The 26,840-nt window shown below is 30.1% G+C and overlaps 1 protein-coding gene across 2 annotated transcripts in view; it reads left to right on the forward strand.

Moving 5' to 3' along the window:
• Nucleotides 1-26,840, forward strand: part of LOC107449617 (protein kinase C, brain isozyme) — a 178,390-nt gene that overhangs the window by 50,622 nt on the left and 100,928 nt on the right. For both annotated transcript variants that reach the window (XM_043040694.3, XM_043040695.3), the window contains exon 2: nt 15,963-15,994. In XM_043040694.3, the coding sequence (XP_042896628.1) occupies nt 15,963-15,994 (32 nt within the window). The remainder of the gene's footprint in view (nt 1-15,962; nt 15,995-26,840) is intronic.

The raw sequence follows: 26,840 nt of genomic DNA on the forward strand, positions 1-26,840 counted from the left end.
GGCAAGGAATATAATCTCGTAAAATCTCACAATGACGTGATTTAATTTCAGTTCAGTCTGATTGTATATTATAGACTCATGGATACGTAAACTGTTTCGCATATCTATACCAGAATAATATTAATTGACATATAAGGCAGCTTATAGTATTTTTACTATGCAGCATGCTACTCAAACTATACATTATTATGCAAAAGATCATTGCTGATAGTTGCTAAGAAACCAAACAACAAATAATTTTTGTACTTTATCGGATGATGAATGTTATTTTAAATCAGTAAAATAAATATGTGGTAAAAAAAAAGGACCGTGTTTCACATGAACTCTTTTTATAATATTGCATAAATATACAATTAATAATTCACTGTTCACGTGAAATTCTCTACAACTGAATAGTAATGAGGAAAGGTAAATAATTAACCTTTTTTTCCGAAGATTAATGGATGCATTGCTGGCAAAAGCAACAACATTAAACAAATATATAAAGCTCTAACTTTTTACAGCCTGTTTTTTCAACAAAAAAAATATATATATTTTGATAGATTTTTTACCTTTTCCCTCAGAATTCTGTAGAAGTGCTGTCAGAGAGAATGATAAATGTTGTGGGTTCCTGGTCTAAATGTATAGGAAAACTTTGCGTTCGTATTATTTATAAGAAATATGATTAAAAAAAAGCTTATAAATTTTGTAGAACTGGAAATTGTATAATAATTTGCTATCTCAAAATGCCTATTATTGAAGTACTAAAACTTTTGCATTTATATTTTATATAACAAATAAGGTAAAAAGAGCTTACTTAAATCAACAATTGAAATTATTTATTAAATCCTCATAAAAAATTAAATTTTTCTGTAAACTATTATATAAAATTTTTCTGTATTTTGTTTTAAATAAATAAACGATTAGGACAGTTTTTGAAAGGAAATAAATTTTTACTAAGAAAAAAAAAATTCAGTATTGTTTTTACTATTTTGTTTCTTCATATTCATGTCAGACGAAGAGCAACGAAGCGGGCGACCAGCGACCATCTCTCAATAATATGAACTCCAAAATACTTTCAGAGTATCACAATAATAATGTAATAAAATATAATAAAAAATGGTACTTTTGTAAGGTAAATTTAACTCTTTTTTCCTCTTAATTTTATTTATTTATTTATTGGACACAATACAAAATGGATATCCCTCCCGGTAAATTTTTAAACAAATCGAAAAAAAAAAAAAAAAAAAAAAAAATAGGTGAATTTACTTGCGCTAAGAAAAATATTGTATTGAAATAAATTGATGAATGTGCAGAAATGCATAAAAATAAATTATATAGATTTCGGTATTTGTTTGATCCAGAAAATATGAATTTTATTGTAATTGTTAACAATTTGAGAAGAAAAAAATTTTTTCGAAAAAAGAAAAACAATTCTATTAATCTGTGCAGTATTACACGCAGCGAAGCATATAAATATTGTTTTCCCCATACATATCAGTACTATATCATGTAAGCCGGGCCCGCGCTAAGCATTCGCTACCTCGCCAAATACGATAAAATCGAAAATTCGGTGAAAGTATTAGCAAATGATTTTTTCCTCTGGAAAGAAAAAAATATATTTAACTCGATCCTCAAAATTACGTCAAGATGAATTTTTCTTAACAAATGAGTAATTTCTATTCGATTACAGTAATTTTCGGTAGATGCACCGCATTATCAATTAAAATTGGGTCCAAATAATATAAATCTGAAACAAACTACCGTAAAATAGTTTTACAGGAAAAAAAATTTATCATAAAAAAATTTTAAGATTTGCTTTTGGCGAAGACTTTTGAAATATGGCGAATACTTTTGATATTTGGCTAATAATTTGAAATCCTTAGAGCGGGCCCTATTTAAGTTTTATTAGCAATCTTTAGAGAATCTTGAAACTTAATAAAATATCCTGTCAGACATTAGGATAAGTGCATGTAAAACTATGAGTACTAGGATTGCATTTATAACTGTCATTAGCTGTTATTTCAGCAGTGAGTCCTAATTCTGCTGACACAGGAAGAAATCGACTGCTCGAATTCTGTACACGTCTCAGCCTTTACGAAGAAGTATTCCTCGGTCACTTCATTTCGATAGCTTAATCGCTTCCGTAAGAACATGAGGAAGAAAAAAAAAGGGGGAAAGAAACTGAAGAAAGGGAGAGTATAGAAAATAAAACAGGAAATTCGAAAAACTTTCTCCTAAGTAATAAAATAAAAAAAAAATTGAGACCGGCGTCATGGCTAAAATTTTTGCCCTTAATTTCATTTGATTTGGTCGGTTCATCTCCAGTTTATCTTCTGGCTCATGCCCAAAAGAAGATTTGGAGCCGAAGGATGAATAGTCAGTTACAGCTAGTTGTGAAGAAGAGTAGAAACTTGGGAATCTGCCAGGAAGATGTGTTCTATTGGGAATATAAACTGTTAAACAAGTCAAAGACGAGAGAAAAAAAAAAGGATTGTGACATAATCGTTTCTATGCGGAAGTGTTATTCCTTTTTACTGTATTTTTTTTTCTTCCTGTTTTACATCGCTTCTATTTGAACAATAACTGGTGGTTAATTTTTTTTTCAAGTTTTGTTATTATTCTGTGGTTGGATATTTTGTTATGTTTGCTGTTGCTCTTTGTGTAAATTCTAAGAAGATAAATAAAAAATAATCTTGCCTCACCTGCTTAATTTTACACTGTCAATATTGTTTCATTTATTAGAACGAAGAATTGAGAACATTGTGTTTGGTGAAAACGTTTTTCTTTGGGTTAACCCTTTGACGCATATGTGACACCAGTGTTGTTTTTATCCATATATTTTTTCTAATGCTCTAATTACAAGCAAAAATAATGTTTTTAAATTACCAAAAATAGTCTAATAGTTACTGAAATCTGTTAGATTGTCAGAATTACATTTGTACTAAAATATAAAATCCAAAAAATGTAGTTTGAAAATTTGCTTCTAATTCAAAAATTTTCAATAATTAATTTCGTAAATTAAAGAAATTTCAATGATAAATAACTGTTTCTTTTAGATTTAAATAACTGCAAATGAGTGCAAATTTGAAAAATTATTGTTTGGAAGTGAGCCGTTTATGGAAGATTTTACCTTTAACGCAGAAAAAGACTCCGGTGTTTCATAATCATAGAATAATAAAATACTAAATATAATATTTTTTTACTTATTTTGCCTAAATTAATGCAAAATAATCAAAAAGGAATGAAAAATATGTTAAATAAAAATTCTGAATCAAAGAAAGGGTTGTCAGATCGTACTTCAGTAAACATTAGTTGTTACACCAATGTACGTTTTTCTTTTTACATAATGCATATGTAACTTAACGTTAAAGTTATTTAGTTTTTTATTTTATTTTAAATAAATTTAAATTAAATTAAAAATTAAAAGAAATTTTCTGCTGCTGAAATTAATTCCATCATTCGATTTCATAAAACGATCACTTCTAGCTATGAAACATAATCCTATGTTACATAACTGACTGTGATTGTTTTATATACCTTAATGTGATACTATGTGTTAAAACAGCGGTTCCCAATTTTTTTACGGCCACTGAACCCTAAATAATAAACCTTCTTTCAGCAGCAACCCGACATTTTTGTATAAAACTTAAGGTAACTGTGAACGTTATAACCTATAAAAGACTATTTTTAAAATATTTAATCAAAGGAATGAAGATTTTTATCGTTATATCAATCAATCGTTTCATAATCTTAAATTAGGTTTTATGTCCGCCATTAAAAATTGCAGTTCTTGTGCTATATCTAGGCAAGTCATAAATTTATTTTCGGTGTACATATGCAAGCTGAAAATGAATAAAATTAGCCAAATTATGGTTTACTTCGGAGTGAAAACTAGGAACTGTTATAAGCGTTGAAAATGGTTATTAGGGAAACATTTCTTTATAAAAGAATTTAGTTATTTCACTTCGATTTGAAAAGCGTGAATGGATATTGCAATATTTTATAAATACTTGTTCTTTTCATAATTCGTTCAACATATAGTTATTAGAAATATTATATTTTCTCTTAAGAGATACCTCTTTTCTTTCATTGGTATTTCGCTTGCAATAATTTCATAAGGGTAACCGAAAGAAAATTATGAATTATAGGTTGGATCTATATATAATCAGAGGTTTTAAAAATCAGCACTGGTCATAAAAAGTACTAACTCGGGTATCTCTTTTGACTCTTCCACGGAACCCTTGGATTCCACGAAACTACATTTGGGAACCGTTATGTTAAAGAAAGTTATGTTACGTTTCATAAAGGTAACCGAAAGATTAAATAAATTATGAATTATAGGTTGGATCTAAATATAATCAGATGTTTTAAAAATCAGCACTGGTCATAAAAAGTACTAACTCGGGTAACTCTTTTAACTCTTCCACGGAACCCTTGAATTCCACGAAACTACATTTGGGAACCGTTATGTTAAAGTAGGTTATGTTAAGTTTCATAAAGGCAACCGAAAGATTAAATAAATTATGAATTATAGGTTGGATCTAAATATAATCAGAGGTTTTAAAAATCAGCACTGGTCATAAAAAGTACTAACTCGGGTAACTCTTTTAACTCTTCCACGGAACCCTTGGATTCCACGAAACTACATTTGGGAACCGTTATGTTAAAGTAGGTTATGTTAAGTTTCATAAAGGCAACCGAAAGATTAAATAAATTATGAATTATTGGTTGGATCTAAATATAATCAAAGATTTTAAAACTCATTCCTGGTTATAAAGAGTACTAACTCGGGTGACTCTTTTAACTCTTCCACGGAACCCTTGGATTCCACGGAACTCCATTTGGGAACCGTTATGTTAAAGACTACATACAAGACTAAATAAAAATTAACTTTGAACCTAAAATACGTATCACAACTAGAAACAACTTTTTCTAATTTTTTTAACTTTTAAATCCAACATAGTGCTGACTGTTAGTATTGTTTCCCGTTGTTATATTTTTGTTCTTCTGTCTTACATTGTTTTCTATTTGAGCAATAACCGGAAATTTTCTTTGTTCCGCTTTAGTTGGGTATTTTGTAATGTTTGCTATTGCTCTTAGTGTTTAAGCTCGAAGGAGGAGATAAATAAAAAATAACTCTGCCATACTTTTTTAATTTTGAACTGTCAATATTTTTCCTTACTGTCAATATTGTTCATTTATTAGAAAGAAAAAAAAAAGAATGTTTTGTTTGAATAAGACGTTTTTCTTTTGCGTAAACTCTAGAGAAGGCGTTAACAGGGAGTTCTAAGTGGGTGATGTGTTTTGTAAACATTGGTGGTAACACCAATATAAGTTTTTGTTTGTTACATAATTCATATGCAACACAGGTTAAAGTGGAGTCTTTTTTTTATATTAAAGAGATTTAGTTTGCTTAAATAAAGGGTAATAAAATTTTATCCTTCAAAAATTAGTTTCACCATTTAATGTTATGTTTCTTTGGTTTTCTTTTACAGTAATTGGTTTAATCACTGGACTATGAATTGTCTTATGCTACGAAACTTATAATTATTACAATTAGAAAAAAACTTCTTTAATAACAGAATTTTATTACATGAAAATCTAATACACTACATACGATTAGTAGTGCCCCTTTTTCTTTATTTCGGCCTGCTTTAGTTATTGTTTTTATTTTAATAAGTTTGTATAAATCTTTGCTCTAAATTTTTTCCTGTTTTATATTGTTTCTATTTGAATATTAATATTCATAAACATTAGTTATGTTCGAAAATGTAATAGAATTATGACTTTTAGTTTTGTCTCTCTTTGTTTCATTTTCCTCCATTGTTTTACATCTATTAGAACAAAAATAGAAGATTATCTTATTTTATTTATTTTTTTAATATTTTATAGTTATTTTTATTTTATTTGACAATTCTCTTACCAGTGTTTGTAAAAGGAAAGTTTCCCTCGTCATATTTTTAGTATTGTCATTCTGTTTCAAATAAGGGCATGTTTATGCATCCAATAATTTACAACAAAGTAATTTATTCTTTTTTTGTAGAATATTTATTTTAATATTCATAAGCATTAGTTATTGTATCTAATCAAAAACAGTACTGGCTATTTGTATTGTCCTCTTTAGCTTCATTTTTTCCCTGTTTTATATTGCTTCGATTTTAGTAAGCCTATCTAAATATATATTCTTTCTATATCTATCGAATAAGTCTATTTGATTAAGTCTATAAAAGTCTTCTATTAATAGTGTCTCCCTTTGCTTCATTTTTCCCTGTTTTACATTGCTTCTATTTGAACAATAACCAGTGGTTATTTTTTCTTCTTTTTTTATATTTTATTATTATTATAATTTTCTTTTATTTCTTTTTTATTTGACTATTCCATTACTAGTGTTTTTGAAATGAAAATTTCCTTCGTTACATTATTAGTATTGTCATTTAATTCCAAATAGGGGCATGTTTATGTGCGCTTTAATTTATAACAAAGTAATTTATTCTTAAATTGACAAAGGCAATTCTGGCTTCTTAGATTGTCTTTAATATGCATTTAATAAAAGTTAATAATGCTTTTATATTGTTTTTCTCTGCTACTATTAAGTTTTTGATTTTCATTATTCCGAATTAAAGGCTTTATTTCTTCCTTCGACCGAACTCTACTGTCAAATGGATGGTGGCGGTGAAGGAAAATTCTAACTATGCTTTTAATCCCTCCTATTTATTATTCAAAAATAAACTGATAGTGGATATATACTTTATTCGATTCCTTAATATCTTTTGATTACTCAAAAATACTAAGCCGTCACCTAATCTGAACTTGAGATATAAAGTGAGCTGTAATTTAGATTCTCGTTTAATTTTTTCTGACGACATTATGCCAATACAGTTTTGCAATAAGTAATTATTGAAAGGTAGTTAAGTTGTACACCTTTACCTGCTTTAAAATTTCTGATAAATATCTTAGTTTTTGTTCTTAATTTTTTTTCTAAAATAACCTTCTTTTCCAATTTAACTTTCTACTCTAAAAATAAATCATTGATTGCAATCATCTTTTTGCAACATGTGTTTGTCAATCTTTTTCAGAGATCGTCAAAAGAAGCACTCTAAATACGAGCCACTCTCACATATTTTGAATACATTTAATCTACTTATTTATTTTGTTAATATTTTTTCACTCTAAATACGAGCCACTCTCACATATTTTGAATACATTTGAATCTACTTATTTGTTTTGTTAATATTTTTCACTCTAAATGCGAGCCACTCTCACATATTTTGGATACATTTGAATCTACTTTTTTGTTTTGTTAATATTTTTTGTTTTAATATTTTTTCACTCTAAATATGAGCCACTCTCACATATTTTGAATACATTTGAATCTACTTTTTTGTTTTGTTAATAATTTTTGTTTTAATATTTTTTCACTCTAAATACGAGCCACTCTCACATATTTTGAATACATTTGAATCTACTTATTTGTTTTGTTAATATTTTTCACTCTAAATACGAGTCACTCTCACCTATTTTGAATACATTTGAATCTACTTATTTGTTTTGTTGATATTTTTTGTTTTAATATTTTTTCACTCTAAATACGAGCCACTCTCACCTATTTTGAATGCATTTGAATCTACTTATTTGTTTTGTTAATATTTTTTGATTTAATATTTTTTCACTCTAAATACGAGCCACTCTCACCTATTTTGAATACATTTGAATCTACTTATTTGTTTTGTTAATATTTTTTTTTAAATATTTTTTCACTCTAAATACGAGCCACTCTCACCTATTTTGAATACATTTGAATCTACTTATATGTTTTGTTAATATTTTTTCACTCTAAATACGAGCCACTCTCACCTATTTTGAATACATTTGAATCTACTTATATGTTTTGTTAATATTTTTTCACTCTAAATACCAGCCACTCTCACCTATTTTGAATAAATTTGAGTCTACTTATTTGTTTTGTTAATATTTTTTGATTTAATATTTTTTCACTCTAAATACGAGCCACTCTCACATATTTTGAATACATTTGAATCTACTTATTTGTTTTGTTAATATTTTTTGTTTTAATATTTTTTCGTGTTTCCTTATTTGACTTTTTTCCACATTTGGTGTGGAAGTTTTCCCGGTTACTGGAGAGGGTTTTGATGGACTCTCCATAAAAGGAGACGCTATACAGAGGTAGTCTTTCCTGGAGATTTCACTGTATATTGGATTTTTATCTAATTTTTTTAAATTATTTATAATCACACCCCATCTTCAAACAAATCCAATGCAAATCTTTAATACGAAAACTATTCAAAAGAAAATAAAAATATTTTTTATTTTTTATTTTTGCTTAACTATTATTTTAATTAAGAATGATTCTATTTTCATGTTCTTATCATTAAAAAAAAAACAGACAACTGCAAGAAGAACAACATTTATAGAGGGTGCGTGTTGTTTTAGTTACAACTGCAACTAGATTTTCTTGCATATTTTTTTTCAGCCGCTTTTCCCAGCAATTGAGGAGTGTTATTAATTTCAACATGTTCACTAATTTCTCAAAACAACACAGCTACAGTGTTTTTTTTTTGTTTTTGTTTTTTTCAGTGGAGGATAAATGTTTATGTTAATTTTGCAATTCCTGTTTAAGTCGTGAATGTTTTTTTCTTGTATATCCACTGAGTACTTATTGTAGAAAAAAAGAATTGTAAGGAGTTTTAAGAGTAGAATTGCGTGAATTGTGTTTCCAACAATAGGTTCTTTAATTTAATTTTTTCCCTTTCGTTGGTTGTAATCGAATTTTCTCTGGCTTCCGTGCCTAAGCTTATTTTTCCATTCTTTTCTCTGCAGAGAGAGTTAAAAGACAAAACTACTTAGGCAACTGAAGAAAATATTTCGTTGCTACACATTTTGATAGTTTGAAGAGCTACTTGTTCAATTCTAAAGAACTACACTTTTTTAATGTTGTACCTTTAATTAAAATTGGAAAACAGACGTAATTCGAGAAAAAAAATTGTCTGAATAAGGTTTTATATTTTTATGGACTGTTTCAAATTAATTAAATAAAATTAGAATGATATTTTTAAAATGGACTCTAAAGAAGATATAAATTTTTTCATTATTATTAAAATTAAGGTAAACTTTTATTTCTATACTTTATATTATGAAAGGACCAATTATATTTTACGTACTACATAACTAATTTATTTTACTCTTTATACTTTCACTATAATTAATTAAAAGTTTTTAATTTATATTATAACAGAAGAGGATTTAAGCCAGAAAAGGATCAGGTTATGGAAACATCGAGTGATTTTATATAAAGCGTTTCTCGCTATTGTCCTTGTAAGTTTAATACAATTTTGAATCATATTTTTAAATTAAACACTTCTTGTGAGATATAAGTGCGTTATAAACAGTACACACTCATTTTTTAATTCAAAAGCTGAATCTTCTTTGGTAATTGAAAAAAAAAAATATTTTGATGCTTTACATTTTAATAGTTTAATCCTTACGAATATTTTTTACCAAACTTTTTTATTGTTGTATCGTTAATTAAATTTCGAAAAGAATCGTCATTTCTTAAAAAAAAGAGATTGTCTAAATATAATGCAAATTAATATTAAAAAAAAAGAAAGATATTAAAAAAATTAATTAAAAAAGTGACAAAAAAATTCAAACGGAAAATTAAGAAATTAGGAAGTATTTTTAGATTTTTTATCAATAATATTTAAATGAAAAAACTCTTATTTCTATATTTTTTATGACAGGATGTCCCTTATTTATGAATCTTATTGAAAATGGGAAAAGTATACAAATTTGGGCCATAAATTTATATTTAGCCCGAAGAAAAGATACAAAGCTATCGAAATCTGACCAATCACAGAACTGGAAGGCGAGAGTAATAATCAACAAGATAGGTTTGATTGTGGACGGAAACATAAAGATGTTGAAAGACGATTATAAGAAACACATTCAAATTTCAACCTCCGATTAAACCTGTTTTAATGTTTATTGCCTTCGTTTTTCTCTACTTCAATTTGCCAAATTTAGATTGCGTTTTTGTTGTTTTCTCTCTTAGTTATTTGTTTACGACCTTATTTGATTTAAATTTTTATAAGGATTCTTAAATTACATTATAACCTTTTGCTTACAGCATGTACAATTAGTGGACCAGAATGGCTTCATCACGCTAAGAGCCGTAAGCAAAAGATTTAAGAGCGGTTTTTACAGATTTTCCAGTATAGGAAAGAAAAAAACTAATCCTTTTTGTTTACAAACGAGCTGTACTTGCTATAATTTATTTAAATAATTATTGTATTTTAAATTGCAATTGGAACCCCATAATAGTGAGGGGACCCCATAACAATTAGGATAATTCTGTGAAGCCCCATAAGCATTGCGCAAATCCTTCTCTTCTATTGAATTCTAGAAATTCTTAACTTGTACTGTAATATACTGCTACTGTTTTAGATCATTAGCTTAAATTTTTGGTCGTGGAATAATGTGAATATTTTAAATAAATAACAAACAGAAAATTATAATATAATAAAAAAAATGATAAATTCATTTATTTGGGTAAATTCTTTAAGGTAAATTTTAGTTTTTTCTTTATCTATTTTCAGGCACATTGGGTAAAATTATTTGTTAATTGACACATTTTTATTATAAGTGAAACAAATTTCTAAATTGCTAACATTTTTGGTGACCCCTGCTGCAGGTCCCTTGATTCTAATTGAGGTCACGACCAACAGTTTAAGAAACTCAGGTCTTGGGGTCCGCGATTCTTGGGATAAATAAAAGGTAACTTGGGTCCCATTGTTGAAAAATTCAATAAACGTTTGCGCCTCTGCATCACTGTCATAAGCGGCTACTTTAAAAACAATTAAATTTATTTATTAGTAAACGTCTACGTATTACGAATGCTGAATTTATTAGTAAACGAATGCTGAATTTACAAAAAGGCTTAGTAAAATAAGCTTCCAAGTAGTATTTTCATGAATTTGGAAATATGAACTGAAGAAAACATAGCAACAACGGGAAGATGTTTAAAAAAAAATATTTTCTCATTAAAAATCAAATTTTTTATTTAATCTGGTGTACAGCTGACCATAAGACATTTTTAAAAATGTGGGTTAGTACATTTTTCTACTCCGAGAATAAAAATATGGCCAAAACTACCAGAATAGGCTAAAATTACTGTGTTTCTGTCTCTATGGGAACGCCAAAAAGTTTGGTAATTTCTACTGTAAAGATTTCGATAAAATTAACAATAAAATATGTCTTTATATTGAAAGATAAAGTTTGGTAAATGAGGTAAAATTTGGTAATTTTCAAATGATATCTTAAACCATGACATAAAATCCATTTATTCTGTAAAATTATGTTTCAGTTTTATATTTTTTACTAAATGTGTAGTAATAAGAACTCGAAAGAAGAATTTTTGGTTAACCGTTACCATATGAACGGAAAAGTTACAAAATGAATGGTTTAAATACCGTATATTTTCGTTTTTATTGACCAAGAACTTTTTTTTTTACAAGAAATGTCATTACCACACAGTACGGTAAGTTTTTTCTCCATGTACTAATCTCTTTATTTATCAATAATATTATTGTTAACACAATATTTTTTTATATTCTATCAAGCGGATTAATATTTCGCCTCGCAATTTTTAAAACAATATAGGAATTGAAACAGAAAATTTTAACAATGCACGTCGATGTACTAAAAAAAACAACAATCAACTTTCGATAATATCTGCGTTATGCGAGATGAAAAATCGAAAAAGTGACAAACGCTGTTATTTTAAGCTGATAGCGGTCTAAAAATGTCTGGATGTTGTCCTTGTTCGATTGTTTGCTCACAAAAAAGGGAACAAAAGCTTCTAATATCACTTTATACATTTCACTAATGGAATGAAATTATTCTCAAATTGTCAAGGCTCCTTATTATTATTATTTTTTTACGTCAATGCTCCTATTCTTAGATATTTCCTTGAAATAGACTTAATCATGTTAGTGTCGTGCTGTTATCAATGGAGCTTGCGAATCTTCATTTTTACTAATCTCTTCAGGAAGTGAATGATTGAAAATTGATGGGTTTAATCGTTTAATGATGGATGCGTGATGAATTATTGTTCGTAAAATGGTTATACTTATTTCTTGAGAACTGCTGAAGTGCAGTTAGATTTATGTTTTTACTGAAGCTTCTTCTACCATGAAAATTTCTTTTTTGTAATAGTTTATGCTGTTACAGTTTTTTGAGTTCACAATTTGATCCCTGGGCAAGATTTTTTTTTAAAAAAAGAAATGTTGTTGGATATTTGAAATGCTATTTTTGAAATATTATTGAATATTCATCCCTTTCTTTAAATGTAGCAATGTATTTTCATTATAACTTCTTTTACGATGAAAATTTGAATTCGGTTTTCGTAATTGCTTGTTTAGAATAATTTCAATTCAGTTTTAGTCTCTAACCAAGATTTTCTTAAATGTTTTTTTTTGTCCCACGAAATAGTTAATCAATATTTATGATGAAAGACTTTATACTTTATAAACTTTTTAAAATTTTTTGTTTCATATTCTTAGTAACTTAAGAATTAAAAAAAAAACTTCTTTTTACTAATATCAGTAGAAAATTGATGACTTTTATATTAATGAAGGATGCATAATCACTTAATATTAGTAAGTGGTTGTAGTTGCATCTCGAAGACCGTTCGAGCTGAAGTACAAAGAATTGCTAAAGGTTCTTTTTATTGTGGACATTTAGTTTTTTTCCTATAGTCAATTATTTACCACAGTACAGTTACAATTATAATTTTAATGAAAAAACTCATAAAACGTTTTTTTTGCACTGACCTCAAAAATAATTTTATGCCGGTGAAAGGTATCATGACCATAAAAATACTGACCTGCTCATAATTTTTTTTTGTATATTTTATGTTCACTGATTGTACATTAGTAGATAAAGAGTAGATAATTTCCACAACATTATGATTGTGGAAATTATCTACTTTACGTGCCTTGGCGTTATTTGAGACTCAGGTGATTTGTGAGTTGGTACAAGGTAAACCATGGAACGTAAAGTAGTGCAATGCTGCCATCTGTCGAGGAGTGAGATAGTTGATTTTTGATTGTTCATGTTTACCGTTGTAGCGGTTAGAGAGAGTCTTTGGTACCGATTGGGATCGAACTGGAGATTTTTGTGTCCGAAGCCTATTACTGTAACCACCATGGGAATCGGTGTACACCTCCGAAGTAATTTTGAAATCTTAGTATATTGTCTGCCACATTAAGAATTCTTAGAAACCCAAGTAATAATAAAAGTTAATTATTACGATTAGACAAAATGTTAAGTCATAATTTTTATTGTTAAGTCTTAATTTATATTGTTTTTGTAATCAAAGAAAGTTATAGTGCTCCCTCGCTTTCAGTGACGAACTATTCCTTACATACCGAATATTTCTGTTCTGCCAAACCCGTTCTTTTCAAATCCTCTATGTTCAGAGCGATGACGGCTGAGGAATTGAATCATAAAATCCACAAATGATCAAACTCTTTTAACAATGAAGCTCAGGAAGAGGGAGCCGAAATCAGTAGGAGGGTAAAAAAGAAAGGAAGGAAAATGAGGGTGAAAGCGGCTAGAAAATGTGCATTTCTCGGACGACTTTCGGAACTTTTCTTGTAAGTGCTCCCCTTCATTAGCGACTTTTCCTGAAGTAGAAGACGCGACTTCCTCATTAGCTCTCCAATTTGCTACACCCCGTTGCCCTTGTTGAGTTCTATTTCGATCTTTTTTTCTCCATCTTCCACTGTTCTATTTGACATACACAGATGAAAGAAGTGTGCAAAACTGTTATATTAGGAAAAAAAAAATTTATAAATGGTAATGATTCTCCACCTTTAAACATTGTAAAGGCGGATCTTCAGAGAACGGAATCTTGAAATTCTGGAACGTCTTTAAACAAGTTAATAATGTAAATAAATGTTTCTTCATAGAGGTGTGTTTTTCTATTTATAAAACGATTTCTCTCTCTGTAGAAATGTTTAAATTAATTTTATCGTTTTGTATCTGTATCATAAGCTTCTTTCAGAGCAGGTTTGACTATAGAAATGAAAATTGTTAAATTGAACGAGTGTATTTTTCGATTATAATTTGTGAAAAAATTAAATCTTTTTGTTTGCGTTATTTATTTTTTTCATTTTGCATAGTTATGCATAAGTTCTATAAGAACAACAATAAATAAATATAATAACATTTTGTTACATTTCTTTTGGAAAAGGAGAAGTTTTGTAAGCGTTTCTTTTTTCTTCAATGAAACAGATACCGTTCTTGTATCTTGGCTGTTTTTCGAACGCTCCGTCGTAATATGAAATGACGCTTTTTTGCTCACAATATGCTATTTTTATAACTGCTGTGAATTTTAAACTGTTACTCATGACTGTTAGGTTAAGTTTAGCCTATATAAAGCCACGCTTTTTTTAAAATGGCGCAAAACGTCAATTTGGAGAAAAGCCACAGTTTTGTGAAAACGAAAAGGGTTTGTGGTCTAATTTTTTAATATTTAAAAACTTATTTCAATGCTGTATTTCATAAAAATTTGCAAAAACTGAGAATAAGACAGTGATTTTGATAATTTTCATCAAGGTAGAAAAATGTCGCCAAATTGGCGATTTTTAAAAGAGTTTAACAACTTTTAAAATGTTTAAGTCATTTGTCTGCTCTAAAGCCTCAATAATTCTTCACGGCAAGATTATATATATAGTTTAAAATCATCACATTGCTTTAAGTGTAAGGCACTTAAACTATGACTTTTTTTTATTTTCCTTGGCGGCAGAGTTTCGGAAAACAACGTTTTAAGTCAATAATGTTCAATTCTATATCTTTCACATAGAAGACAACTGGAATCCCAAGTCAAGTTGTGTGACAAATTCGCCGCCGAGAGTGGGGTGAGCAGACTTCTTGAGGGAAACTAACTGGTACATTTAATCTTCCATGCTTAGCCAGACAGTAACAGATTAATATTCTAAGCAAATCGGAAGCAGTATCTGAGTGAAAACCAACAATAAACTGGATTCAATCTTGTGCTATTTTCTTAATCAATTGAATCTGCTATCTGTTTATTAGCCTTTGAAGCAGATGGGATCTCGGATGTCTCTTTTATGTATCATTTTCCTGTTGCTCTACATATAAGCAAAAATATATTTTAGTATTTTTAATAATACAGGACAGTCTAATAGTACTAAAAAATCTGTTAGATTATCGAAATTATATTTGTACTAAAATATAAAATCTAAAAAATAAATTGCTGGAAATTTTCATTTCATTCATATTCAAAAATTTATCAGTAGTTGATTTTGTAATATTTTGTTTTTCTATAAATTTTTGTATTTTATTTTCCTTAAATAAGGTTTATCTGCTATGTTTTGTTTATTTTTCATTTAGCATGTAGGTTAAATACCATGTATCCCAAAGTACAACAACCTGCATAAGGTGTTAAAAATAACTTATTACTCCCTTGTAAAATAACATATTTTTAATTTTAAAATGTTTAAAGATTCTCTAAATGATAAGCAGTAAGATATTACTTACATATCTGTTATAATCTTTATCCAGGTAAAAATTAAAAATATTTTTTTCAAATTGTCTCTGGGTACAACGCCTTTCCCTAACTATTTGTTTTATAAATTTATAATCCTTTTATTGTTAATTATAGTGCACCAATATTCTGTTATGGAGGGCTGCCACAACATACCGCATCATACATAATATGTACAATATTTAAAATAAATTATAACTTTTTATGTAAATAATTTATGTAATACTGAAGTTGAGAAATGTAATTCCATATAATTTACCTTCAACTTTTAGAATCGTTCCTAAAAAAAGTGTTTAGCCAGCTATAAATATGATGTGTCTGTCCCCCCTTTTGTTGATCTATGTATTAATTTATTGATCATTGTTTATTAATGCAAAACATTCTTTTCTAGGGGTTTCGGCAAACAAGGTTACCAGTGCCAAAGTAAGTCTTATCCAAATATTTATTTATTAATTTTTCTTAGCGTTTACCAACCACTAAGGTATGACAAGTAATATTTACTAAAAAAACTGTTTATAGTAGATTAAATTTTTTTAATTAAAGATAATATACATTAAAACAAAAATTATTTTATACAATGCCTTAAAAAAAACTTTAAATGTTGATCTTTGGATAAATCAGGTGAAAATAAATTATTCATGCTCGAAATAAATAAAATTTATAGTATATGTATTAATTATAATATGAAATAAATAATATTTATAATTTTTAAGTATGTAATTTCCAAACACGTTCGGAGCAGTGTAATTAGACGATTTCAGGGGCATTTAGTGCAATCTGGAATTACGCATAAAATTCAAACTAGCAAGCATCAAGATAGTTATTAAATATAAAAATGAATAAACAAACTGGCTCTGTTTTATTTATAGAGAGGATAATACCTACTTGGTTATTAAACTGACCTTTGGAAAAATCATTAGTATCCGAAGAAGGAGAAAACCAAATACGAGATGGATTGTTGTTGTTGACGTATGACTGTTTAGGCAGAGGGGGTGCGATTGTTCATGTTTTCCAGTGGCGCCATCTATGACCAAGAATTCGACTTCTGCCTCACCATACGTCTCACCCGTTTATAGGGCGGACCCATTCATCCATCCATTCATTCCTCCACAGATCGTAATTTTGACCTGAATCAGAGAGCGATCGATCTCCAATCCAGTACCCTCAGAGGTATTGATTTGTTATGAGAACATGGAGGACTTTTGCGACTCGACAGATTTAACGTGCATCAGTCACTTTACTACACGGGGAGTCTTCGGCCGGCGGGGTTCGAACCCACGAACTCTCGGACATGGGTCCCGCGCCCTACCGACCAGGCTATCGCGAGATGGATTAATTGCGTTTAGACCTTTAAAGACCTAAAACCCATGGGTATGTGGTGTAACTGCCACTACGATTATTAAACATCAATTCACTAGAATATAAGACATGTTAACTCGATTTAATCTTGGGGTCATAGATGAATGTTGACATTGTCGATATGACTCTCCCCGCATTGGCGACCCGGACGTGATATGAACTCGTCTGCATCGAAAGTAACGCCCACTCCGATGAATGATCCACATTGAACAGTTGACTTGTTATTGTGATTGCGTCGTCGTTGTCCTTGCGCAGTTGTTAATCAAGCTCGTTTTCAGTCAACGGAATTCTGCACACTCTCAACTGCTTCTAGCAACTTAGGAGAGAACGCACACAACCGTGAACTTAATACAGCTCTCACCACCAGTGCTCAAAATCCGATGAACTTAACGCAGGTCTTTCGAAAATACATCAACTAGTGGTATATTTTCATCAAAATTATATGTCTGATAAAATTCTGGTGGGGGAGTATTGTGGCGTAACTACCACTACGATTATCAGACATCAATTCACTAGTAAATAAGACAAGCTAATTCAATTCAATCTTGGGGGTACCTTTACATAGATGAATGTTGACATTGTCGATGTGACTCTCCTCACAGGAATAAATAGATGGCGAAACTTATAATCTACTAGAGACGACTTGATTGGACGGCTCTGTCCTGTAACTTTGAATTTTTTACAAAAATATCAGTAATCTTTTACTGCATTAAAGTAGTGTATCAAGAATAGATTAAGAGCATCTGAAAATATAATGATAAATCACAATTCTTCTAATATAAATCTTCTAAAAGAAGAGATTTTCTACAAACTATTCCCTAGTATTTTCAGTTAGTTACTTTACAAGTTCTCCGATGGAGAAATATCTCGTAGCCCCCATGAAAATAATGTAGTTTCTAAACAGAAACGCTCTAGGAAAACGCTTCCAAGAACAATTTGAAAATGTGGGTCATCATTAAGCCTCAAGCCCTTTATATGCAGATATATCAATCTAATGTAACATTACACGTATAAGACATGAGAGCCTAGACATGTCTAAGTGAGACATGAAATTAAACAAAAATATTCCAAGTTTCCCCCCCCCCAGTTACCAATGTCCGATGTTTGATCCTTTTGTTACACGTAATAATCTGTAATAAAGTTCAGTTTACAGATTTTGTAGTTTTACTGTCATATTACTTCCTAACGCAGAACTATAGTTCTTGTAATATTTCCAACATCATAACTAGTGTCCATGGCTGGTGGGCCTAAACTTAAGAGTAGTGATTCTCTTTCATGTCAAATAAAATATGACTATTTCTTTTTTTGGGTGCTAACTCTATATCAGGGCTGTCCAACTGGCAGCCCGCGGGCCGCACGTGACCGGCCAACACATATTGTGCAGCCCGCCAACTTCTTATTCAGGCTGAGCAGCCTCAGTTTTCCCATTAAAATGTAAGCAAATTGTTTTATAATTAATAATTTAACTATTAATTGTTATTGTATCAGAGGTAAGAGGGTATTGTTCAACTTTTTCAAACTGCGGCCCGCCAGGTGATCAGTGACCGTAATTCTGGCCCGTGGGCTCTTTGCAGTTGAACAGCCCTGCTCTAAATGATAGCAATATAATTATGAAATCATTTAAATAGAGTGTTACTTAAAAGAATTATGTAATCGTTGAACAATATGTATGTAATGGTTGCCATCATATAACGAGATATCCGCTGTAGCAAACTGCAATTGGTTGATTACTTTTTTTAAGGTAAAAAGGTGTGAGCGAAAGAAAAAAACAGCAATAAAAATACTTTACGAACCCAACTTAATATTTTGCTGCCACATTTCAAAGTAAAGAAAGCTACAATTCGGTTTTTTTTCGCGTGATTCAAATGATTTTTTAATCTCGCTGGAGAGAGGCGGGTTTATTGTTCCGGTCTCTTTTGTGACAAGTAATATTCGAGAAATGACAGTTGAGCTTAACAAATGAGACTGTTTCTCGCTGTAGAATGACGTCTTTCAGCCTATGCCTGTCCTTTTCATTTGTACGAAATGTCAAAGGGTTAGGGAAAAAAGTTATTGCAATTTTTACCGCTCTTAAACACTTGTTGTGGGAGTTTGTTCTTTTTTATTTTACTCTCCTTTATGTTTTCGAACGAGTGATTAAAAAACGGAGTTTATAACTTTCCTTGTTTTTTTCTTCTTTTTTTGTTTTTTTATTTCTGTTGCTTTTGTTTATTTTCGAGTTGCGTGATTGTATTGGGTGAACTGACTGATACAAAAAATTAATAACTGAGTTAAATTTAGAATTTTGAAATGGCGCATTCGTAAAGGTATTTTCAATCTTGTTTTCCTTCTTGACCTTCTACAAAAAAGTAATTAAAAACCATTTGATTTTTCCACTAATTCTTTTTCTAACTACTTTTTTTTGCAACTCGTTTAGTACACTCTGTTAGTGAATAGACACATGTGTTAGGAAGTATGGCAAAGGTGAAAGTTAGCTAAACTTTAAAGCTATATATATGTAGGAGTTTGTGGAGCAAAAGAGGAAATAAAGACAATAGTTTAATAATCAAACTTAACATTGAATAAAAAAAAGGAAATAAGTTTAACATTGATATCATGACCGGTGAGAGCTGCCTACTCGCAGGGTTGCCGGATCAAATATAAATGCGAAATTAGATTCTATGGAAAAGAGTTAGAGTTAATTATCAATTAGGGACTTTTCCAGTCTGGACTCGATGGCGCCGTGGATACCGTGGCTCTCCCTTCTGGGCGACTTTTGACGAAAGCGTAGATGATGCAAATATATATATATATATATATATATATATATATATATATATATATATATATATATATATATATATATATATATATATATATATATATATATATATATATATATATATATATATATATATATATATATATATATATATATATATATGATCACAGCACATGGATAACTAACTGCTGCAATAAACACAATTTTCAAATGTATAATACACACTTATACTGGATTAATATTTAAATATGAGATCTTTGTAAAGTTATAAAAATTTCAAAGGAAGATGCTGAACCGGATCTATGATCCTCCATTTCCATATTGATTTGTGAATATGATTTTCCTCTGTGTTGGAGTTACATCATAGTCAAAAATGTCTACTTTTTCTTGAAAGATATACGTCTTACATCTGTAGGCATCATCGTACTTAAAATGTAGACATCCTGTACAAATCCTTAGTATAAGGTATAACCTCAACTCATAATTTGCTGCTTTCCTTTCTTCTACTTTAAAATTGTTTGTAGTATCTGAAATAAAAGGGCGGGGAACTAAAATTGTAAACTATCCTCATCTTTTTAAATAACAAAATTGTTATAATAATACTCTCTATTATCTTGATAACATGAAACAGCTTCCAAGTAAGAGTATTCATGTGGTCCAGTGACAAATTTAAAAATTTTCTTTTAATTTAATCCTCCTAATTCTGTCTTTTTTATTCTATTCATTTAAATTGTGTGGAAAGTTTTAAAACCAAGCATATTTTTATCTATTATACTCACTGATATGTTGTAAAGATCAGTTTCCCAGTTAGAGTATTCAAGTGATCCAGCGACAAATTTAAAACTATTCTAAGTTCAATCCATCTAATTCCATCTTTTTGTACCATTTTTTTATGGAAATTTTTTATTCTATTCTTTTTGATTTTGTGGATAGTTTTGAAGCCAAAATTCTTTTTATCTATTATACTCACTAATATGATGCAAATATCAAACAGTTTCCCAGTTAGAGTATTTAAGTGATCCAACATCAGATTTGAAACTGTTCTAAGTTTAATCCAACTAAATCTATCTTTATTTTCAATTCTGTTTTTAGAAAAAAATTTATTCCATTTCTTTTTTTTAGTTTTGTGGAAAGTTTGAAAACGAAAAATAAAATTCTTTCTCCCTTTTTGTCATTTTCTGGCATTCAAGTGCCATGAAAATGACAGCCGGAGTAAGGACATTTTATAATTTCAAAACTTTGTACTTCCATCCTCTTCTACTGGTGGAACTCATACTTATTCTTACAAGAGAATACACATCTGTTAAAATCCTTTTATAACAAAACAAAGCTTAAGTTAAAGATCATGGTCGGTAACAGAAATGGGAAGAAAATTGTTGTCACCTCAGCCCATAGGTCAAGATGTGGCCTTTTAAAGTTTTAGCTTTTTTAATCTTATTTTATAACCGTCGTTGAAGACCCGATTTTGAGCTTACGACTACCATTATTCTACTCAGTAGCCTTGCAATCTTCAACTCAATCCGGAAGACAAGGGAACTCCTGGATTAAGTATTGGGAAAACTTTACCTTTTTTCATGACTTTCTCATGGAACTAGAATGAACAGTTGAGTTATATAGAGAGCGAAACCACGAAAAAAACCACGGTCAGCCTGATGGCAAGGGGACTCTAACTCATGATCAGTTTACCACTGAGGATATTTTACGTCTGCACCGTGGTCAGTGTGAGCCATGTTCGGAATTCGCATTGACCAGCCATCACTGGGATTCCTCATTGGAAGACGAACACTCTATCTCCTGAGCCACCACGGCTCAAATCTTAAGACTTAAAAAAATGCCGTGTGACAAAAATATTGGTAGCCGAATGGTTAAGACATCCGACTTTGAATTGAGAGAACACCGGTTCTATTCCAGCTCATGTCAATTTCTATTTCAGAATGCTGAAAAATGTGTTGTCTTTTTTAAATATTTTAAATATCTATATTAAAAAGAACTATTTATTTAGAGTGCAAAATCTTCATTTTTTGAAATTAATTTTGCATTTTTTGTATTGGAGTGCATGTTTTTCATAGTTTAGAGCCTCTAAGCCAGATTCAACTGTTACTAAAATGTTAAGTTTACTTGTAACTTAACCTACATTACCTAATCCCATTTTCAAAAGCAGACAAAAATCTATCAACTGCTGTGACGTGATCGATGGTTTGTCGTATCTCCAACAATTCACTCGAAACTAATACCATTTTGAAATGCATTAAATTTTCTAATTTCTATTTCTTTATTCTCAATAAACTCCTCATTAAATTTTCAGCTAGAGAAGTTTCTGAAAGGCCTCTCATTAACACTTAGTGGAAATGACTACACCAAGTTATTACTCTTTTCTTAAAAGGTACATTATTGAAATCTTACTCTTTCTAGAAATGTCGAAATACTTCCGAAACGTTCGGGAAATTTAGAGGTCACCTTGAGAGTTTATAATTCATTGTGACTAAACTTGGACATTTCCTGATTATGGCCTTTTTTTGTTTTGTTTTTATGTCTCAATCCTGTTATGCCAGAAAGTTTCTGGAAACTTAACCTATATTTACCAATCCTGCTTCCAGAAGCACAAGCAAGAAGCAATTAGCGGATATTTCGTGGAATCAAAGTGTTGTACAGCGGATCTACTAAAAATAGACTTTCAGTTGGAGGGGTGCTTTAATCAAAACGTTAAAGAGCCCATTGCCTGACGAGGGCAGGCTAATTATGAAGATCAAAAACGCATGAATACAGATTTCTTCCCTTAATGGTTCACTTTGCACGTGCACCGCTAATTCCCCAGAAACCTACTTAGAACTCGAGAATGAGATTATCTCGGATTTTTATGCATTAATATGTGTTTGCCCCATTGGCCATTGTTTCCTTGGGAACGAACCCCGCCCATTCCATATTCTAATTAAAGTGATCCCCTTTACTTGCCAAGGTCATGTTTCTGTTTTGTCAGGGGGTGATAGAGGCTTTTCATTTCTACTTATGGGTGCGATTTTTTTTTTCATTTTATGCTTGTTGCTGTCTTTTGCTGACTAATTCAACAGTTAGGCAAGTTCAGTAAAGTGGATGAACGTTTTTTTTAAAAATTTTTATCCCTCCCCTACCATTTCTATGGCAATGTCGTTTGTTACGTAATTATCAGTCATTTACATTCGACTGTAATTTAAAAAAGGGAAATTCTGAATATGTATTCTTGAAAGGATTAATATTTTCAGTTAAAATTTACATGGTATAGCGAATTAACTGATCATACTGGTCAACAAATAACAATTCTGCCAATTTGCGGAGGTATTAAAACATTTGTTTCAGTTTTTTATTCGAATTCACTTTATGATAGCTAATTCAGTTTCATAAAGCAATTGAAGAAATGGACCTTACTGTATAAATAGCCCTTTAATAACTTGATGAATATTATATGCTGAACGAATGAAAGCATAACTAATGTTTAGTTGGTCTTAATTTCTTGGATCAATATATCAAAAAATTAATTTCTAGAGATTAGAGCTCTGATGAGGATGATGTGTACATCATAAAAAATTTTTAGCTAATTATTCCTATTTTTTCTCTCCATAAAATAAGTTGCTTGAGTGATTGGCGTTAATGTTTAACGCAAAAGCCTTGTTTTGGCTATACCACGCCTAAAATTAGGTTTAAATAGTAATGTGGTTAAAATTGAAATGTGTTATTTAAATTAAGTCAACAATGTTAAAATTATTATTAAAAACTATAGAGCGCTAAATTAGTTGGTAAAAGTTGATTCACAATAAAATCAAATTTCTTTAGGACATCCAATGTCAGCAAGGTAGAGTATAAAATACTGGGATGGAAGGTCTCCCTGTTGGATAAACAGATCAATGGAGTCAGTATTGAAATAACGCCGTCTGGTTAACTCCTATTTACGACCCTGGCTAAGAATATATTTTACAATTATTAGATGATAGCAAGTTGTGCATAATGGCGCTTGTTCATTAAATAAAAAGTGTCTTTGAGTGAGACTAGTATGGCCAATAAAAGAGTATTCAAGTATGGATGGTTGACCGTGGTGTCTGTGAGTGAGACGAGTATGTCCAATAGAAGAGTATTAAAGTATGGATGGTTGACCGTGGTGTCTTTGAGTGAGACGAGTATGGCCAATAGAAGAAAGAGTATGCGAGTATGGATATCTGACCGTGGTGTCTTTGAGTGAGACGAGCATGGCCAATAGAAGAGTATTTGAGTATGGATGGTTGACCGTGGTGTATGTGAGTGAGACGAGTATGTCCAAGAGAAGAGTATTTGAGTATGGATGGTTGACCGTGGTGTCTTTGAGTGAGACGAGTATGGCCAATAGAAGAAAGAGTATGCGAGTATGGATATCTGACTGTGGTGTCTTTGAGTGAGACGAGCATGGCCAATAGAAGAGTATTCGAGTATGGATGGTTGACCGTGGTGTATGTGAGTGAGACGAGTATGTCCAATAGAAGAGTATTCAAGTATGGATGGTTGACCGTGGTGTCTTTGAGTGAGACGAGTATGGACAATAGAAGAAAGAGTATGCGAGTATGGATATCTGACCGTGGTGTCTTTGAGTGAGACGAGCATGGCCAATAGAAGAGTATTCGAGTATAGATGGTTGACCTTGGTGTCTTTGAGTGAGATGAGTATGGCCAGTAAAAGAGTATGCGAGTATGGATGGTTGACCGTGGTGTCTTTGAGTGAGACGAGTATGGCCAATAGAAGAGTATGAGAGTATGGATGGTTGACCGTGTATAGCGAAGCACAGATGGCGCTAGGGGTTAAAATTCGTCATAAGACTTCCGAGTTACTACTTCTGATTGATTTTTAAGCTTAAACTTGAAAAAAGGACGCCATCAAACATTATTATACCTGTTGTGTTTACTATATAACGCTTTCTTTCAATTTAAATTTCAACGAAACAAATAATATATGACTTTGGAAAAAGAGTAAGCGTGCTATGCCCTGCAAGATGTAAATCAAAAAATAATTAATGGTTATATTTAATAGAAGTATAACCAAATAAGGGATAGCACTTAAAACATGGTAAACCTTACACTTTACTTATGTTGTGATACCAGTTAGAATTTATAAATTTCAGGAAACTCTCCTGCGGCAGTTTATAAAATTGTAACTGTCCCATTAACTGGTAAAAGACCTAATTTTTTTTATTGAAGGAAATTTTCTTGCTGCCACGTAGAAATGTGCTGCCATCTTGTGAGTAAGATGGAATGATAAAGTAAAGCTGTCATCAATGAATCGAGATGAATGTAGTACAGTTTTAGAAAATTCAGGTTCTGCCTACGAAATGAGGTAGAATTCTAAAATGAAAGTTGCATGGTTCCTTGGTTACCGATGTAAAGATTTGTGAAAAGTGCAATTGGCGACGTCGAAGACAGAATCCAGAACTGTTGGTTTGAAGAGTAGTGTGTTCGTTTTATTATCTACAGTTATTTCTCAGACAGGAAAAACTTACAGTTGCTTTATGATGAGTCTTCACAGTGTAATTTACTTTAAAGTCCAACTAGTATAACCGTTTTCTATCAAGGATGGTTTTTATAGATCATATTCAAAAAGTTTTGAAAAAGATATATGAATAAGTCTGTTAAAGTAAATAAAAATGTTTATAAGAAAGTTTTCATATTTTTTAGTGTATTCCGGCATTAGTGATCTCGTTAAATCGTAATCTTAACTTATTGGAATTCCAGATGGAAAAAAAAAACAAAAAACAAATATTTTATTAAAAAATTTATTTACGCTTGTAGCTGTAGATGCTGCAAAACTACACAGAATCGAACAAATCAGTTTTATTTTATTGATTAATTTTCTATTATAATTTAATTAGTTAATTTATTATTATTTTTTGCGGTAACATTGGGCTCATTATTGAAGGAAAATACTTCCCCGAAAAATTAACAAAACATTGATTATGTAAATTTGCTAAGCAGTAAATAAGGACCTCATGATGGTGAATTATATATAAGTTGCTTTTACACTTAGAATTTTCTTAGTACGAATTTTTGCGGAATCGTATTTTAAATAAACCGATTTTTTTTTCTTCAGTTGGTTTCATATTTTGGTTTTAAAAACAAAGGGAGGAAAAAATTTTCATTAATTCTTTACGGTTGTTTTCATTTGAATAACTCATTTTCAATTTAATTTTTAAAAAAGTAGAATATTTATGTATTTAAAAAGAAGAACATTTATGTATTTAAAAAGAAGAATATTTATGTAGTTATTATGTAGAAGAATATTTATGTATTTAAACTAAAATGATTTATTTAAGTAATTTGAATGATTTTTTTACTCGTTTAACTACGCTTGTATCAATTTTTTTCCTTTTGCCTGAATACGTTAATATTTACGTTTATAAGTAGATTATGTGTATCAGTAGAATATTTATGCAATATTTAAAAAGTAGAATATTTATGCAGTTAAATGCATTTATAAATGTATTTAAACTATTTATAAATGATTTTATTTAATTAATTTGAATGATTCTCTTACGCGTTTAAGTACACTTTTATCGAATTTTTTCCTACAGTCTAAATGTGTTAATATATTAGACTTAGGACTAAATTCTTTTTATCTCTTAAATAAGAAACGAAATTACATAGAAAGCTGTTAAAACCGTAATTTCGTAAAAAATGGACTTAGTGTCTTTTGTCATCGATACACTGATTTCCTTTTCATAAGTTATATGGATGTTAAAAAAAAAACAGTGTATCTAAAAACTCTTGAACGCACTTGTCCGTAAGAGGGTTAAGTAATAAATTATTTTAATCATAGCTAAGTGTTTTATCCCATTATGGGTGATAATTTTTACTAATTTATGACTATAAGAGTTGAGCTGAACTTGTAGAATTATCCAATTTTTTCGACGAAAGAAAACCTATTAACAGTTACCTTTTTTTTTCCTCTTTAATTTTTTTTTAACTTCACAATCTCGTTGGATTTGATGAAAATTTTCACATTTTGCCCAAAATAGAGAGCGTAAGTAATCGATGTGTTTCTATTAGCCTTCATTTCTCTGCATAGTTAATTTTCCATTCTTAAATTATTCAAGGCGAAATGAAACTTCTCTTAATCTGTCTTATTGGGACTATAATTCATAAAATTGATTTGCCCTCT

This window comes from Parasteatoda tepidariorum, chromosome 8 (assembly GCF_982258835.1).
Source record: "Parasteatoda tepidariorum strain Cologne lab strain chromosome 8, Ptep-v5.0, whole genome shotgun sequence".
Lineage (NCBI taxonomy): Eukaryota > Metazoa > Arthropoda > Arachnida > Araneae > Theridiidae > Parasteatoda > Parasteatoda tepidariorum.